The sequence below is a fragment of the Egretta garzetta genome, unplaced genomic scaffold, assembly GCF_000687185.1.
Source record: "Egretta garzetta isolate BGI_Z169 unplaced genomic scaffold, ASM68718v1 scaffold2, whole genome shotgun sequence".
In the NCBI taxonomy this organism is placed as follows: domain Eukaryota; kingdom Metazoa; phylum Chordata; class Aves; order Pelecaniformes; family Ardeidae; genus Egretta; species Egretta garzetta.
In genome coordinates, this window is record NW_009258894.1 from 1,320,633 (window position 1) to 1,337,171 (window position 16,539).

Genomic DNA, 16,539 nt, shown 5'->3' on the forward strand with positions numbered 1-16,539 from the left:
GGCATAAGCTGAAGCTTCTATAAAAATATTTGTAGTAAAATACAGCATAAATCTATAATTACATTTAATCAGTTTTAGAAAGATGCATCCAATACTTAGACACTGTAAAATTATTTAGAATCAGTCAATTTTACCTCAGTTACTGCTGGAGTAACAAAAAGTATGATGTAATGGTCTTTTGTGAGCTGAATGGCATGTTTGCTCTCATCTACACAAAGCCCTGTAAACAGCCTACAGGTTGTTAGTCATTACTTAACTCAGCATCCAACATGCTCATTTTAGCTCTTCTGTATTAATGCACTATGCACAGAGTACTTTAAATAACCATTAACAACCAGATGCATTTTAAGCAATGGAAGGGTTACAGAAAATAATTTTGACTTCCCGTGTAAAAACCTTCTTAGAATTCCCTCCGCTGCACGTACAACCCCCTCTGAAGGAACTGAAAAGTCTTTAGTGGATTGTCTTGGAACAGACCAGCAAAGCAGAATTCAGTATATAATATAAGGTGCTCCCTGGGCCATGGGTGTAGTAAAGCATCATGCAAGGTATGAAGTCACACTATCATTTTCATCTTTCTTCTTTCAGTTGGCAGTCACATTGGCTTCCTTTTGACGTAGCCTTTCTTTCTGTTAAAGAAAAAGAAAGAGTTTTATTATCATTCTTGTCTATAAGTTTCCATGTCCTCTCAAGTTGCCATGAGCATTTGGTCTAGAAGTCTGAGAAGTACTAAACGAGTAACAGTAGAGTAGAGTTTTCTTTAATTAAAAAAAAAAAATTAATGCCTGGAGCACCCAAGGAAGGTGCAGAATCAGCTCATTACTTACTTTAGAGAAACTAAGCTTGCTTTAGCTGCACACTTGTCAAATACTGTGTACCTTTAAAAACACGCAGCTCTGTGAAGACCAGTGCAGCTAGAGAAAACATTTCAAATTCATGTGAATCTGATACCTTCTCTTGTTTGGAATGGTTTCTGCTGACATAAAGGCTCTAATTTAGCATTAGCTAGATTATGTTGTTTAATGACCTCTTCCCAAGCAAGTGTAGTCATTCATACCTCTGCCGCCTGTCCTGCAACTGATATGCTCTGCTGGGAATGGAAATAATACACTGATTTCTTCAGGTACATTTCCTTCCCTTAGTCTCTTGCTTCCTACAGTTTGAGAAATGCTGATCTAACCTGTATTCTTCGCACAGAGACAAAAGAAGGTTTTGTCTACAGTGTAAATTATTAGCCCTCTTTTTGTTTTATGTCAAAAAACCTAAGAAAAAAACAAGGAAGAAAATGGGAATTTAATCCTGTCTACCATTATTTAACAAAGCAAACAAGATTTTGCAAGGTTTTGAAAGAAAACCTCACACTCAGCCATTGGACAAATATATGCAGTGAAGCTCAATGCACTACGGAGCATGGAAGAAAATACAAGAAGATTTCAGTGGAAGGGGCAAAGAAACCAGAAAATCAGCTCTTACCATATTTTGTTATCTAAAATAGTAGAGCCGTGCTTAGGCACAACTAAACTAAGTTTTAAACTTAACTGTTGGACTACCATAAAGCACAAGCGTAAAGATTTCTCCTTGGGAAGAAAATCGCTCTACTATGTTCAAACTAAGCATACTACATCATACTTCAACAACAGCCCAAACCCGCCATCATTCTGAATGACAAGAGCAGTGTCATGAAAACCCTGCTGAATGTCAAGCTGAGAAACTCATCATACCAGGCTAGCTGTAGGATTGATTCTCTTCGTTTCAACTTTCTTCTCTGCAGTTAACTTGCTTACTGATTGCTGAGCCACTTTAATTCTGAAACAAAATACATAGAAAGGACATTGTTAGATTCAAAGAAATTAAAGCTGTTCTAGCTCTGCTTGGTATCTACTCCATCTGCAAGAACCATCACCCTAGCATTTTTTAGGCACATTAGCCCAGCAAACTGCTATAACCATTCAAAGACACTTAATAAAGTACCAAAAGTAGATCAGAGTACATTTTTAAATAGAGAAAATCACAAGCAAAAGGACAGTCTGCCTGTATTGCTCACCAGGCAAACAATTTCTCTGTTCTTGCAGGATCTGGGCTTTATTTTCCCACCAAAAAAGCTGCAGTGTCAAGGCAAGATACTCCTCTGAAAAAAACCCCAAAGCTAGGGTCAATCTGTTGTATATCTAGAATATACTATTTTAGTAGGCCATTTGCCGGGCTACACATTATATTTCCTCTGAAAACCTTGAAATTAAAGCATCAGCCAGTTTTTCCTTAATGTTTTCCCCATTGCTGTACATGGAATTGACTGACCAGCCTCGCTGATATGGTAATAGGAGGAGAGGCAAATTAGAAGGAGTTCTTGTCTAGGGGTAGCTAAACCTGTCTTATGTGCAGCTACAGACCAGTCTACTGAAAGCACTATTGAGATAAGGGGAAAGAAGAACAGAGATCTGATTCCTCAGTTTCTTGCCTTTCGCTCTTAGGGTCTTGCATACAGAACCCTTTTTTCTGTGGGGATTTAACAAGAAGAACCCAGTCAGAAGTTTAATCTGGAGGAAAAGGAGAAACAGTGAATTTAACAAAAAGGTACTTGAGTCTCCTCTTACCAACAGCAGAAAGGGCAAGGGAAATTATGTGCTAAACAGTGATAAAAAGGAATGAAGATTCTTGGCACTCCAAAGACAGGATCTGCCCAGCTATCATTGCATTTTAAATACTATTGCTATAAACACCTACTTTACAATTCTATGTGCAAAATGCAGAGGGAAAGAAGTTGGGAGTTAATTTTTACAAGCAAGCAGAACTCAGCAAACCAATTTTCACTAATGCACATTAAATCACTCTTTTACTATAAACAACACATTTTTTGGCACTCTTGAACTGAAAAATTCTACTTTCTTCTCCTATTTAATTTTTTCCACTGGCAGAAATAATTGCTATGGCCAGTCAAAAAGTATTTAAAATACCATGTCCAGTTCAAAACACTTTCGACACACTCAATTTTTGAGGAATTTTGGAAGAAAAGCAAAAAGGAAAGTGGATTATAGCTGCAATTACTGATGTGTATTTCCTTGCTGTAACACTAGCAGCAAACTAGATTCTGGAGAACTTCTTTTAAAAATATAGAAGGCATTCATAAGCTCATTAGTGTGTTTATCAATGCTCAGTGCTGGAAACTAAAATCCCTTCTCTGAGCTATGTATTTTAGAAGCTTCTGCTGGGGAGTTATTTGTGTTGTCTCACTTTCCAGTGCCTAAGAACAGGAGGAAACAGACTACTTTTTAATAAACTTATTTTCAACGCTGTTGAGCTACAACATTGATTCAAGCTGTAAGTACACCCTCAAATATACAAATGTGAAATTATTATTCTGTACATATTTAAATCTATCTGAAGTCTTTTTAAACCTTAATTATTGTTCCCTGTTTCTACAGGTAAACAACTAAGCGGCAACACTCCAGTTCATGTTTTTACAATTTTTTGTTAATCAGCACAGTTTACTTCTAAATGATGGACAGCATGCTATTCCTCACAGCTACATCATACCAAGGGATCAACTTCTAAAGTCTTCCCTATTTTGAGCACATTTTCTTTTTGATCACATCCACTTTGGTCCTAGAAGTGTTTTCTGAATATTTTTTGAATGTTTAGAGTCCATATTTTCATCTGAAGGGAGAATTCTAGGGTTTATAAACTTTTAAACTTAAAAAGAAAATTATGCCTGTCACTGATTTAGGCCTAGCTCTGTGTATTTTATTCCATATTTGTACAATTCCCAGGAAACCTGGACTTTAAAAATAGAATGCATAGTTTGGAATACAGAATAAAAACACTCCAGCTCACTAACATGATTTGAATCATGTGATATTTGGCTCATAAAAGTGACAGATTAATTATACATTACACTTCGGTCTCCTAGAGAAAAAAGCCATCACTTTGCTAACATATGACTGATAAGATCATCAGGTGTTATCAGAACCATAAGTGCATAATTTAAAAGGAATGTAATTCTTTGGGATTTTTTAAAATCAGATGGCTCAATTTTAAGAAAGTAGCTAGCTTAGTAATTACACCAGTGAAGCACCCATGCTGTAAAGGTGCCTTATAAATGATAATAATTCTTTGTTAAACATGGACAGGATACTAGAACTGGCTATTGTGTTTGGAAGCACTATCCGAAATGAGAAAAATGAAATAGTATGAAAACTATCAAATTGAAAATCATAAAATTGGCTAACAGCAGAAATCTAATCTGCATATTTTTTCCATTATTTTACTTTCATTAAAAAAACCCTAGATATGAACACATAATTTTAATTGTCCATTGAAAGCTATGACATCCTTCCATCAAAATTTAAACACACACAATATTCTTTAACAGCATCTAAAGCTGAATGTATGCACAATATTTGACTGAGTGTTACTGAAACCGATAAGTAAAACCAAACAAATCACACACGTAAAGAATGATTAACTGGCGACTAGGCAAACTCTGTTAATTCAGCTTAGGTATGCCTCTTCTTTGTTCACTCTATTTTTTTTCTACCACCTTTCCTCAGCACAAATAGAAATAATTTTCCCATCTGTATAAATCATATATCATAACTTTGTTTGAAAATATTTTCATTAAAATACTTAAAATTAGAAGTATATTAAAATTAGAAGTAAAATTAGAGATTAATAAGGTACATAAAGAACAAAACTACAAATAAAGTACATTCAAAAGGATAGAACTAAACTACTAATTATTTTCTGACCTTTTCTTAGACCACACAACATACTATTATTTTTAGTTAACTTAAAATAAAATATTAAATGTATTATAAAGTTAAACCATAATTGTAGTTTATGAGAATTTTATATAGACATAAATTAAATTGTTTAACCTCTTCTTAAAAAAGTATAAACTTCCTTGACTACTTTTAATTGTTCAGCAATTACTTGTTCAAAGTGTTTGAAGTAAAACAAAAGCTAAGTGATAGAATGTCAAAATGTAAGGTAAATAAATGTTCTGTTAGGTTTCCCTTCTTCCTTGTGAGTAACTGCAGTTATATTAGATGACAATGAAGGTGGCCAATTTTAACATTTATATTTCATAGAAATCAGGTGCAATAGAAAAGAATTGGAGGGCATATGGAAGGTACACTGAAGTCTTGTGTTCAGTATAAGGGCCAACAAAACATCTAAAGAGGACTTTGGAAAACATTACTCCAACATTTACTGTAGATTTACTAGACTAAATGTGTCTTAGTAGCACTGCTTAGGGGGTGAGATTTAGAGTATGGGCTTGAAATGTTTACTCACTTCATCTTGTTACTTAAGTTCGTTCGTTACCTAAGTGTTGCATGAGACACCAGATAGAAGTTGGGAGAGGATGCAGAATCTTACATGGTAAAAGGGCTCCCTAGAGAGGTGAGGAAATCATTAAGATCATACAATAACCAACTAGAAAGATAACAGGGACTGGTAAGTTCTTCAACTTAGGGAAGTTCAAGTAACTAGTATTCTAACAAGAATTGCCTCAAGAGCCATATCCTGCAGAAACAGTAGCAGAATCAAGCCCTGAGAAAGAGCTCCACAATTAACAACTCACAGGTGTAGGCTGAACAACACGAACTAAGCATCCCACCAATCACTCTATACTCTTTTCTTCCTAGTTTTTGTCATGTGAATTAATGTACAGGGGAGCAGCTCACATGAACTGGACATTTACAGAGGCATGACCATGAGGGGGAGTTTGGAGATGTGCAAAGACATGGACTCTGTGAAAGATTTTTTTTTTCTTCCTGTATCAATATAAAATAGCATGGATGGACATACTAGACTAGTCATGTTTTAGAGATTTCATAGAAGAGAAATTGGGATTGAATCTAATAGATGTGAAATCAAGGAGGAAGAAAGGGGAATAGAAAAGTCAATAGAAAAGTATATCTAAAACAGAAAAGCAAGAAGGAATAAAAGTGTGTAGTAAAACACACTAGAAAAGTAATGATGAGGACACTTTTGAACAGAGAGCACTGCAGAGGACAAAGAGAGCAGAAAGGATGGTAGAACAGTTGAATCACAAGACAGATAGAAAAGGTGTGCAGGTGCTAATTAGGAAGCAATAACATGAGGCCAAAAAATTAAATAATGCAGATCGGTTAAGTCTTGAAAGCTGACCAACTGCAATGTGGATTCAAAAGGAAAGTTACTCTCCTTCAACAGTGAGCAAAAGAGGTCAATATACCTTAATGAATAAAGAAGTTGTGGTGTCAACTGTGATACTGAGCAGTATTACACATTACCACACAATATGGAAAACAAAACTGAATGAAATTATCAAAACAATGTATTTTTAAATAGGAGAACCATGACTCCAATACTGCATATGGATCTTTACTATAAGCAATGGGAATATAACTGGCTTTTTCCTGCCTCTTTGTGGCAGGTGTTGTCTTCCCCTGTAAATTGGATGCAAGTCAGGCCTCTTAAATTAGAAGATATTAGTGAAAAATAAAGACTTTATTTTTATTCAAAGTTATTTTTATTTTGTAACTAGGGACACAAAAACTAAATCTAAACATAAGCCCATATTTATTAAAAGTATCCTTCATAAGCTCATGAAAATACGTTTCCTCCTCACAGGAAAAGATATTATCAAGCCAGGGACTAAACAGATAAACTCATTATTATTTTCACCCCTGCTTCCCAATCAAGTCAGACAGAAGGAGGTGTGAGCTGGATTGATCCGTGCTCTAAAGCCCCCAGTTGGGAAAACTAAAATCCCTTCTAAAAAGCCAGATGCTACTCATGTATGTTCAGGCTCTGCTGGTGTGCGAACACAGATACCAATTTATCTGGTTCTCTCTCAACCTCTTGGAGTTCTGGAATAATCCATTCTCTTCGCTTCTACAGCTCCTTCCATGCAGCTGGTGGGTTTTGTGGATAGCGGTGGGTTATGAAATAGCTTGGAATGACAATTCTGTGCCACCTGAGCTTTCCATGACTAGAAGTTCAAACTTCTCCCATAAGACTGTGTTGGCATAGGAATTGTTGTGCACTCCAAATCTTCAGATATGGGTGGAGATGAACAAGTAGGGGTAGCTACAGTCAACATCAACTCTTCAACCCAGAGCCAAGCTGCATATCCAGCCCAGATCCTTAATGCAGCTAAACAGTGACTCCCCTTGAGAGACTAAGAAATATGCCCATAGCTCAAATTCCTTTCATGTGTTACCTGCCTTATGGCTCTCAGTCATATGATAATTTCTGCATGAAGCCCATAAACTAATCCTTAAGTAACAGCACCATTTCCTGAAAACACTGTTAGCCCATGCAATGGAACAGGCTACATTTCAGTCTCAAAATTGTAGAACTCAAGATTTTAGAAGACAGATGCTTGTGTCTTACCTGGCTTGGAAGATGATTTTATAGAGTTCTTGGTTAGCTTCACAGTTAGGAGCCTTATAAGAGACTATTAAGTTTGAACATTGTCCACTTCTATTACTATGTTGTACAATACAATTGCCTGATCAAGCCTTCAGGCTCAAATCTTCTGGAAAGGACTTGGTCATTATTGATCAAGTCTTTAAATTGCATTTAGAATGTTAGAAAGTTCACCAACTAAATGAGTACAAATACAGTAAAATGTCTGTTGTCAGTGGAATTTGTCTCTAAACCTCAGATTGCTAACACGCTTGATATGTTTCTATTTTTTCTGCATCTACTGACAGTGTTTTGATTATCTGTATAAAGTGGGTGAGAAATTTTAGCTTTGTAGCCACAAGCACAAAAATCTATTTTTATGCCTTTAGGAAAGCTGATGCATAAGAAAAAACAATAGGAAGAAAAAGGCTACACCAATTCAGATCAAAAATATACTTCAGTCCATCTGAGCTGGCCACTGGCAGATACCTCGGAACATATAAGGACAGCCAAAGCATATGGTGATAAGCCCCAGAATACTTTCACAGCTGGAAACTCTCTTCATATGGAACAGTCCTTCATGGATTTTTCTAATATTAATTGTACTGTCACCATTCAGAAGCAATGCAAGCTTTTGGCATCTGTGACATCTTGTGGCAAAGTGTTCAACAGTTTAAGTATGCTTACTGTAAAGAGGCGTCATTGCATTTGGCTTGTATCAGCCACTTGCTAATTTCATTTGATGCTCATCAACTGTTGTATTAGATGAGGTATGTACTGACTTTTTCCCATTCAGTCTTCAAGCTTGTACAGAACCCTATTGTATCCTCTTTTGTAGGTTTCTTTCCAAGCCAAAAAAATCCCCTTTATTTAAGTGAATCCTTATGCAGAAGCTTCTTTGTATCTGATCATTCTTATTCTTACCTCTCCTAGCTCTACCACATTCTTCTGGAGAAGAACTACATATGGATAACTGTAGATTCATACAATGATTCAGTGGCGGTTTCTGCTTTGTTGTATAGTGCTTTCCTAATAACACCTAAAAAGAAACACTGTTTTTCTTGCCAAGAGCAAGAGCCTTGATGCAGCACTTTGCCAGATCTGTTGTATGCTCTGTGGGAAATAGCCATTTCTGTTTCACAGTACAGGCCTGTAATTTGTAATTATCTCCTCATTTTGCCCCATTGCTACACCCTAACCTCAGAAACATGTAAAAATCCTCCTTTTTTTCTCTGTCTGCACTGCTAAACAATCTGCTACAACTCTTCATTAGTTCATGTATCATCTACTTCAACTTTCTGGTATAGACAAAGGCTACACTGGCCACCTAAAATCTACTCAAAATGCATGTGGAACGTAGACATGTAGAATGTCACCTTCTCTTTTTTCACTCAATTACAGTTAACCTAAACTCACTCCAAAGGCTTTTATATGACAATGGACCATTAGCCTCCAGCCTGGTAATGCTCTAGGGCTTGTTGATCAAATTTTCTCACAAATATGTTGCCTTTTCCCGATGCTGCAATTATGCGTACAAGGAACTTCCAGCATAAATCCATAAATTCTCCTAGTGATCCTAATTTCAAATATTGCCTTAAAACTCAATTATGTTGAGATGTCAGTTTGCCTTATTAGACCATTAGTTTCATATCAAATGAAATAAACAACATCTGTTACACTCATCTTTTGGCTTTTATCATACATGCAGATGTACGATGCCCTATTTTTGAGTGTTTGACTAATGCTCAGGACAGAGTATTCTACCATAGTTACAAATTCACAAAAATGGCTGCAAATCTAAACTCTCCTTGACTCTTATTGTCTTATGTAATTCATACAATAGATGAAAGAGAAATTAAATTTTAAAATCAAACTATAAAATAAATCTGGTCTTCTAAAATAAATATAATGCCTTGAAACAAAGATTATTTCTTCTCCTTGCTCACTGTGATATTGAAAATTAAAATATAACCACTAGTTCCCCTGTGTCAAGTGTTTCTGTCAAATTTCAGTCACTTGTTAGGCACAAGGCAATCTCATAATTAGGTTAATCAATGGTTAAAAATATTAAATATTGTATTGGCCAGCACTGCTAAGAGATTTTGCAATTTACTTGTTATCTCTTATGATCATGTGGTGTTACAAACAAGGACTCCCCAGACTTTCTCTTCACCTGTGCAGAAATAGAGGGCAATGAATACAATTCATTCTGTACTTAATAAATGGTAGAGTTGGGTAGAAAGCTATAGCCAGCTCCAATTTACTATAAAAACCAAAAATCAGTTGGGCACTACTCAGTCCTTTTTCTTTTGTTAGCTCATTTTCATCTTTGCCATTAGCTACCTGCACTGCTACAATCAGAGCTTCTGCTTTTCAAAGCTGTTATTGCCTTTGTGGCAAAAAAAAAAAATCACTATTTTTTTTTTTTTCACAAGATTAAGCTGAAACCATCAACATGTTTTGCACTAGAGATGAAATTCAAGAACAAAGAAAGCATTTAAAAAAAATTATAAAAGGTACCATTAAAGAAATAGGACTTTACCCCTATTTTAAAGATGAAGTATGCAATTCTGTTCATTAAATAATTATTATGTCTTCTCCAGCTATTGAGACAAACTTTGGTTCTCTTTTTCTTTTCTGACTTCTGACCTATAAAATTTGTATGGATGTTCAATCTGAAAGAGATGGCTCAATCCAGAACAGTAAGTACTGTAGCAATCTTATCTTTGCAGTGTAAGCAGTGGGTCAAATTAACAGCAATAATTCCTTTTATATCTAATTATTGCATACATAAAAGGTAACATCCATAAACACATAATGATAATCCTTGTCGCATTTCTTTTGCAAAACATACAATCATGGTTTGTGATGAAACTATTCACTGCAAACTATTAGTATTTTTTCTGTATTTATACTTTTCCCCTATATTCAGATTTAGCTAGGATATGCTCTTAAAATATACTTTAACAGATCCTGAATGCTTTAACAGACTTAAAGATAGGCATCCATGCAGACATAAAAAGTATTTAAGCTGTTATAAATACATATTTATTTTGATTCTGAATTCATAGACATGCCCACAGCAAATAAAATTAGTAGTCTAAAAAAAGGAAGTGCAAGTGGAATTATAGGCAATCTACCATGGTGATTGTTGCCTTGTTGTCAGAAAATAAATATACCATTGTTTTAGTCTTGAATACAGTTATCATCTCAGAATTTTATAAACGGAAGAAGGCATAAAAGCAGTTGAAGTACCTGGATGCACAAACATACTAAATTCTAAGCCTGTCAAAACCAAAACTGGGTGTCAGTGCGATGCAAAACAAAACAAAACAAAACAAAGGTTTCCAACATTTGGTGAGTATTACAGTGCTTTACATTAAGCTATTTGTCAGAGATGAAGAGGTGATCGTCAAAGCAAATTTTACTGTATTGTAGTTGCATTCCGGTATTGAAGGGAATACTATGTCTGAAAGAAAACAGTCATCACATTCCTATCTGGAATACAGTTTTGAAAATTTTCTTCATTTTATCTCTATATTCATTTATCATATCATATCATCTCTATCTAGGCTTGTTATCTATCTGTAACTGTGTCTTCCATTCCTAAATGGTGTGCAAATTTTGTCAAGGAAAGAGACAATGATTCAAGTATATTTTGCAGACAGCTAATTTATTTACACGGTAGGTTAAATGCAGGGCAGCTCAGTTAAAGTGTTTCCTTTAAGAAAAAGTCTCATAGACATCTAATTAGATTTCTACAGTTGTGTTACATTTGGGAGCCAAGTAGTTTTTAGACAAAACAGGCTCTTGCAGCTGAGGCTGTCATTTAGTTCAAGGCAGTAGTATTTTTTCCTGAAATTCAGAGATATTAAAGTTGTCTGTTATGCAACCCAAAGTGGTTAGTTTTGAGAATAAAATTTTAATTTTGGAATCTTAGTTCTTATGACCTATTTTTACTACTATTAATTTTAACCTAACACATATTTAATTATACATTTGCATAATGATAATTCTTCATATTATGATTAAATGTTGAGTTTTCTGAGCCATATTTCTTAGGAGACAAATTATAATCCAATATTAACATTCCTATATAAATATAAACAATGTAATCCATTTTCAGATATCTATGTGACTAGCTAATTCAGACACATTTTACGTTGTTTCTGCAGTTCCTCCTGAGATTGGAAGGGTAATCCAATCACAAACATGTTCACATAAGGATATCAATGCCTCAGTTTCAGAACCCAGGTTTGAAAATATTGGCTTACACTGCCATTCCTTCCCCTTTAAAATTTCCTTCAAAACAAAAGATTTGGTTCATGACAAACAGATATTTCCTTATTAAATTAAAATCTTCAAAAATGCAAAACAAAAACTGCATCCAATTAATTAGCCAGTCAAGGAAGACAGCTGCCCATTCCTGTCATACTAAGGTTTTTAGTTACCAATGTGCACAATGACTCTGAGCTTGCTTTCAAACTTTTTGGACAGCAGCTCATCAACTGTTAGTCTCATATTTTGTGAAACAGAGCCCTTAAATGGTCATGACTTTACAGGACATTTTCAGGTGATGAAAATAGCTTTTCCATCATTCTAATCTACTGATTTCATGATGTTCTTTCAGTAGCACACCACAAAACAATTTAGGATGATGAAAACAGTTCTTGTGTCATTCTAATTTACGTATTACACAAGGCTATTCATTTCAGCAGCTCATTGTCTTGATGAATCACCCGAATTTTGAATGTAAAGGACAATGAATTGTCCTTTTGACATTAATGAAACTTTGCAAAAATAATTTGAAGTGAACAGTCTATATAATCCAGAATGTGTCAGCACTTTGAAGTATTATAGTAACTGGTCCTCTGCATTTTACTGGTATTGTTTTACATTTATGAATAGGAATAGAGGTATCCATCAAAAGAGCCGATGAAATATTTGTGATGTATTTTTATTTGTACATTTTATTTATATAATTATTAAACCATGAGAAACTACCACGTCACACCAGTAGGAGAGCACAGATTATAGCAGTTTACTTACAAACAAAGGTTTCTTGAATATTGTATTAAGAAAGGTTAAGAAGTTACACAGTGTTAAACCATTTACAAGGCATTTTAAATCAATTTCTTTGAAGGGATCATTGTATGCCATCACCAAGGTGCTAATTACGTAAAAAGGAATGGATGTATGGTCTGTATTTTTTTTTCCCTTTGGTAGTTAATTTCTATTCCTTATAACTGCTTTTGGAACAAAAATAAGCCATGATTCAGCAGCAAATACATCCCTGAGATGATCCTTATCATGATTATCTGCTAGTGACTGTTTATTTTACACAGTTTTTAATGTGTAAAAGAAATTTGCAAATTGATGTAGATACCAGGAAATAAAAGATTCTTTGTAAATATTTGCAGTTGTCATCTTCTAAAACCACTCTAATCATAACATAGACGATACAAAAAGCTACAACTTTCAAGCGTTTAAAACCTGTAATATCTGGAAAACAATGTTGATAAGGTTGATAGTTGGGAATTTATAATTTCTACATCTCGTCCTTTAAAAAATCTACTTCTACGTAAACCTAGGCACCCCACCGATTTGGAGCAAAATGGCAAATGTAAGTGTAAATGAGTTTACTACTTTTGCCGATATTTTTAAAGACATTTTTCTCTAAATCTAGGTCAATTTGGAATAACCACCTGGATTTCTAATTCACGCTGAAAGTGATTAATCCATTCTTTTCCAAAGCATGATCATGTTACCACTTTTTAGGTATTTTCAAATGAAGTGAGATATGGTAAGTACGGTGAGCTTGTACTAGAATTGTTTTTTCTTTGTAAAACATTTTAAGTTTCTTTAAGAAAATCAAGTAAATAATTGAAGGTTTTAGTTTTTTTTTTTTTTTTACTCTAACTAATAAAATCAGGAGACTGTGGTGAGATCTAGCGGCAAGTAGTTTGATGTCCTCAGCAGGACACCAAAAGTCAGAAGTAGTGCTGTAAATTCAGTGTGGGGCTTCGACACTGTGCTAAGTGTGGCCTGAATCTCTGGGGCTTCCCTTTGATGCAAGTGCAGTATATTAACTGGAAAAGCATTCACTTTTATTTGTCTGTACTGTCTGCGACAGCAATATCGCCTCATTTAGGCTAGTTCAACATGAAAATGCACAGAGAAGCAATCTGTTACAAATTAGCACAGCTCCCCTTTCATTTTACTAGCTAGTAATTGGAAGGGGTTACAAAAGTGTAATTTATCAGATTATATGTGTTTATCTTTTTGTGGGGACAGCATGCCTTTGGTGAATTTTCCTACGCACCCTGAGGGAATAATCTTTCCTTGATGTCCATTAGATCTGAAAGAAAACAATGACGCCTGTGAAATATAGGAGTATAATTTGTTGGGTTTGAGAAGGAACAGTTTCCCAGACATCTAAAATGGTATTAATGACTTTATTAGAACCTTACCGTTCCTTGGAAATGCTTTTGCTCTCTCGTTTCCAAATGGTCTTGAAGTCACTGCAGAATTCATACCACACCGTGAAAACGTAGTTTGGTGTGATCTCCTTCTCGCCAGGCTTTGGCTTTATCCCAAAGTATCCCACTGTTTCTTCAAAGCTACGAGGGAGGGGGGAAAAAAACTGTCAACACATAAGCCCACTGGGGAAACAGCTTCTCTGAGGGCTGGTTCATGATTCAGTAGTCAAGGCTGGTAATTACCATAACTTCCCCTTAGCCTTGGAAGTCATAGCAGCAATTCATGCTGAGTATAAGTAACCTTCCAACACCTACCTCCTTCCCAGGAGGATAACTTACAGATGCATGAGCCATCATAGAGATATGTCACACTGGCAAATCGTGGGCATTTGGTTTTAACAAGAAAAACTTAACTTCTTGCATTTCAGGAAATGCTATATTATATCTATTTCTTTAATTTTATTCTGCAACACTCCATGAAGATCTTATTCTCCCATTTATCTTTAGTGCAGGACTATGGAAGAGTCACATGCCAACTCAGGAAAAAATCTCCAGCCTTGCTTAAAAATAACCTTCACGTAGTTAGGGAGGTTTGGGAGTAGCAACCAAAAAGCCGCAGACAGTGCCAGTAGTCAGTTCGCAAAGTTTTTACTGAAAAGAAATCATCTCCTTCCATGTGCCAATAACCAGGTAATTAATTTTATCAAAATATATTGGCAATAATTTAATGGTTTTTATTTTACAATGCAGCTACAGAATTGCTATACAACTGGATATTTTCAAAGTAGTCTTTTATTATAGATGATACTTCTGATAGCATTTTAACTGATTGTGCATTTTTAATCTTTATGATATTGCTTTGTATAGATAAGATGGAATGATTCACATGATTAGGTACATGGAGACTTATCTAAACAAAACAAAACAAAAGTATGTTCACTTTTGTAAAGGTTGAATCACTCTTCTCTGCAAAGTAGATGTAACAATCCTGAAAGATTTGGTGGTGCTTACGAAAAATAGTGCTATAGTTTAAAAAGAAAGGTAACAACATGTTTCAAAATAACTAATTTTTCTTGAAATATTGATTTTATTTAAGCAAAAGAAAGTTATATTCTTCTTTATTGTTGCCAATAGGTCCTAAATCTAAAACACAGGAAGTGTAAATCTTGAAAATAGAATAAGTAAGAGGTATTTTAAAGACTTGTAAGAAGTCCCCAACTATTTAAAAGATGTTACTTGAGCAACAGATGCAGCTTCAGCAAGTAATTCCTTCTTAACTTATACTAGCATTTGCATAGTTCACACTGTGTGTTTTCATATGACATTGCCAAGGTTAGGGTCAAGTTTTTTTGCCTTAGGTTGAGATTCAAGCTTGTAGCTAGGCTTGAAGAATATAAAGTAACAATCAAAAAATATAGAAGTTAGTTACCCCCCCAAAATAAAGCAATATATGCTCCAGCTGTTTCACAAAGTAAAGCAGCTTGGATTTTAGCCACATGAGCCAATATACTCTGGGGGTTTTGATACTTTAAAGACGGATACAGCTTCTAGGACATGTTGAAGAATATCACACACTGCTCAAGGTGAGCTATTAATGTAATAGTTTTTTTAAATCCCCATATACGATAACCTTAACCTTTTAGATTTTTTGCAGAGGTTTTGTATGAGACATATATTTCAAGTTAACTGGTGATACATGGTAAAAGAATCACAATGAAATTAATATGAATAAGCCCATAACGTGCAGGGTTGAAAGGTCCTGTAGTGATACTACAAGGAGAAAATAAATAAATAAAAAACTAATACAGATTTAAAAATCTGTGTAAAGCATTCTGGGATTTCAAACCCTAAAAATAATAAAATACCTTAGTCATAATCACGTGGTTAAAACAGTTTATGCCTACAGCGCAATGTAATTTCCATCACGTTCACTTGGGACAAATATTCCTCAGCTGTTCCTACCCCTTGAATAGGATAGCTGAGCCAGGAACAGCAAGACCAGAACCTCTCTTCTCAGGTTTGCCTCATGTAACAGCAGCCCTGGTAACATCACGCTCTCTTCTTCCTCATGGAACCTTTCTCCATCCCAGCTGTAGCTGATACAGTTGTCTCTGCATGCTCTGGGATTCTGAATTCCTGCACACTCTCCCTCACTCTACCTTCATCCTGACACTCCTCATCCCCTTTTCATGTTTTGCCTCCAGCCCTTCCCCAGGAGCACTGTTTTGCTTTCACCCAGCTTAATCTAGTTTCCTGGGCCACTTTCTGACTTTCAAAAGTATCACATCTTTTTAGCAGTCAAAAGTAGCACATCTTTTTAGCAGTAATTTAAGATATTGAATATTTAGTTAGCAACTGAAAAAAACAAACTCCATATCAGACAACTAATTCCTTAAGTCAACTGCAAATACCCTGGAGAGTCTACTCTCCTCCAGAAAGGCTACAAAGCAGGTAGACTATGAAAGAGCCTGGTGCGACAAAAAGTAGGTTTGTAGCTAGGTAGAAAGGAAACAAGCCAGCCAGCCACCCTTGACAAATGAAATGAAGAGGTAAAGCCCCAGTTGATGTCAACCAATAGTTCAGCCAATTTAGGCACCTTCTGCAAGCAAATGGAAACATCTCACCTAAGACTTGAACTGCGTTTGGGAGATACTTATCTCTTTCC

General features: G+C 35.3%; 1 protein-coding gene across 1 annotated transcript in view; it reads right to left on the reverse strand.

Annotated features, from left to right (window-relative positions):
• Positions 1–574: 574 nt before the first annotated feature.
• Positions 575–16,539, reverse strand: part of FMN1 (formin 1) — a 145,485-nt gene continuing 129,520 nt past the window's right edge. Inside the window, exons 16-18 of the mRNA XM_035889787.1 lie at positions 13,866–14,015; positions 1,722–1,806; positions 575–629 (exon numbers count right to left, since the gene is read on the reverse strand). Of these exons, the coding sequence (XP_035745680.1) occupies positions 585–629; positions 1,722–1,806; positions 13,866–14,015 (280 nt within the window). The 3' untranslated portion in view covers positions 575–584. The remainder of the gene's footprint in view (positions 630–1,721; positions 1,807–13,865; positions 14,016–16,539) is intronic.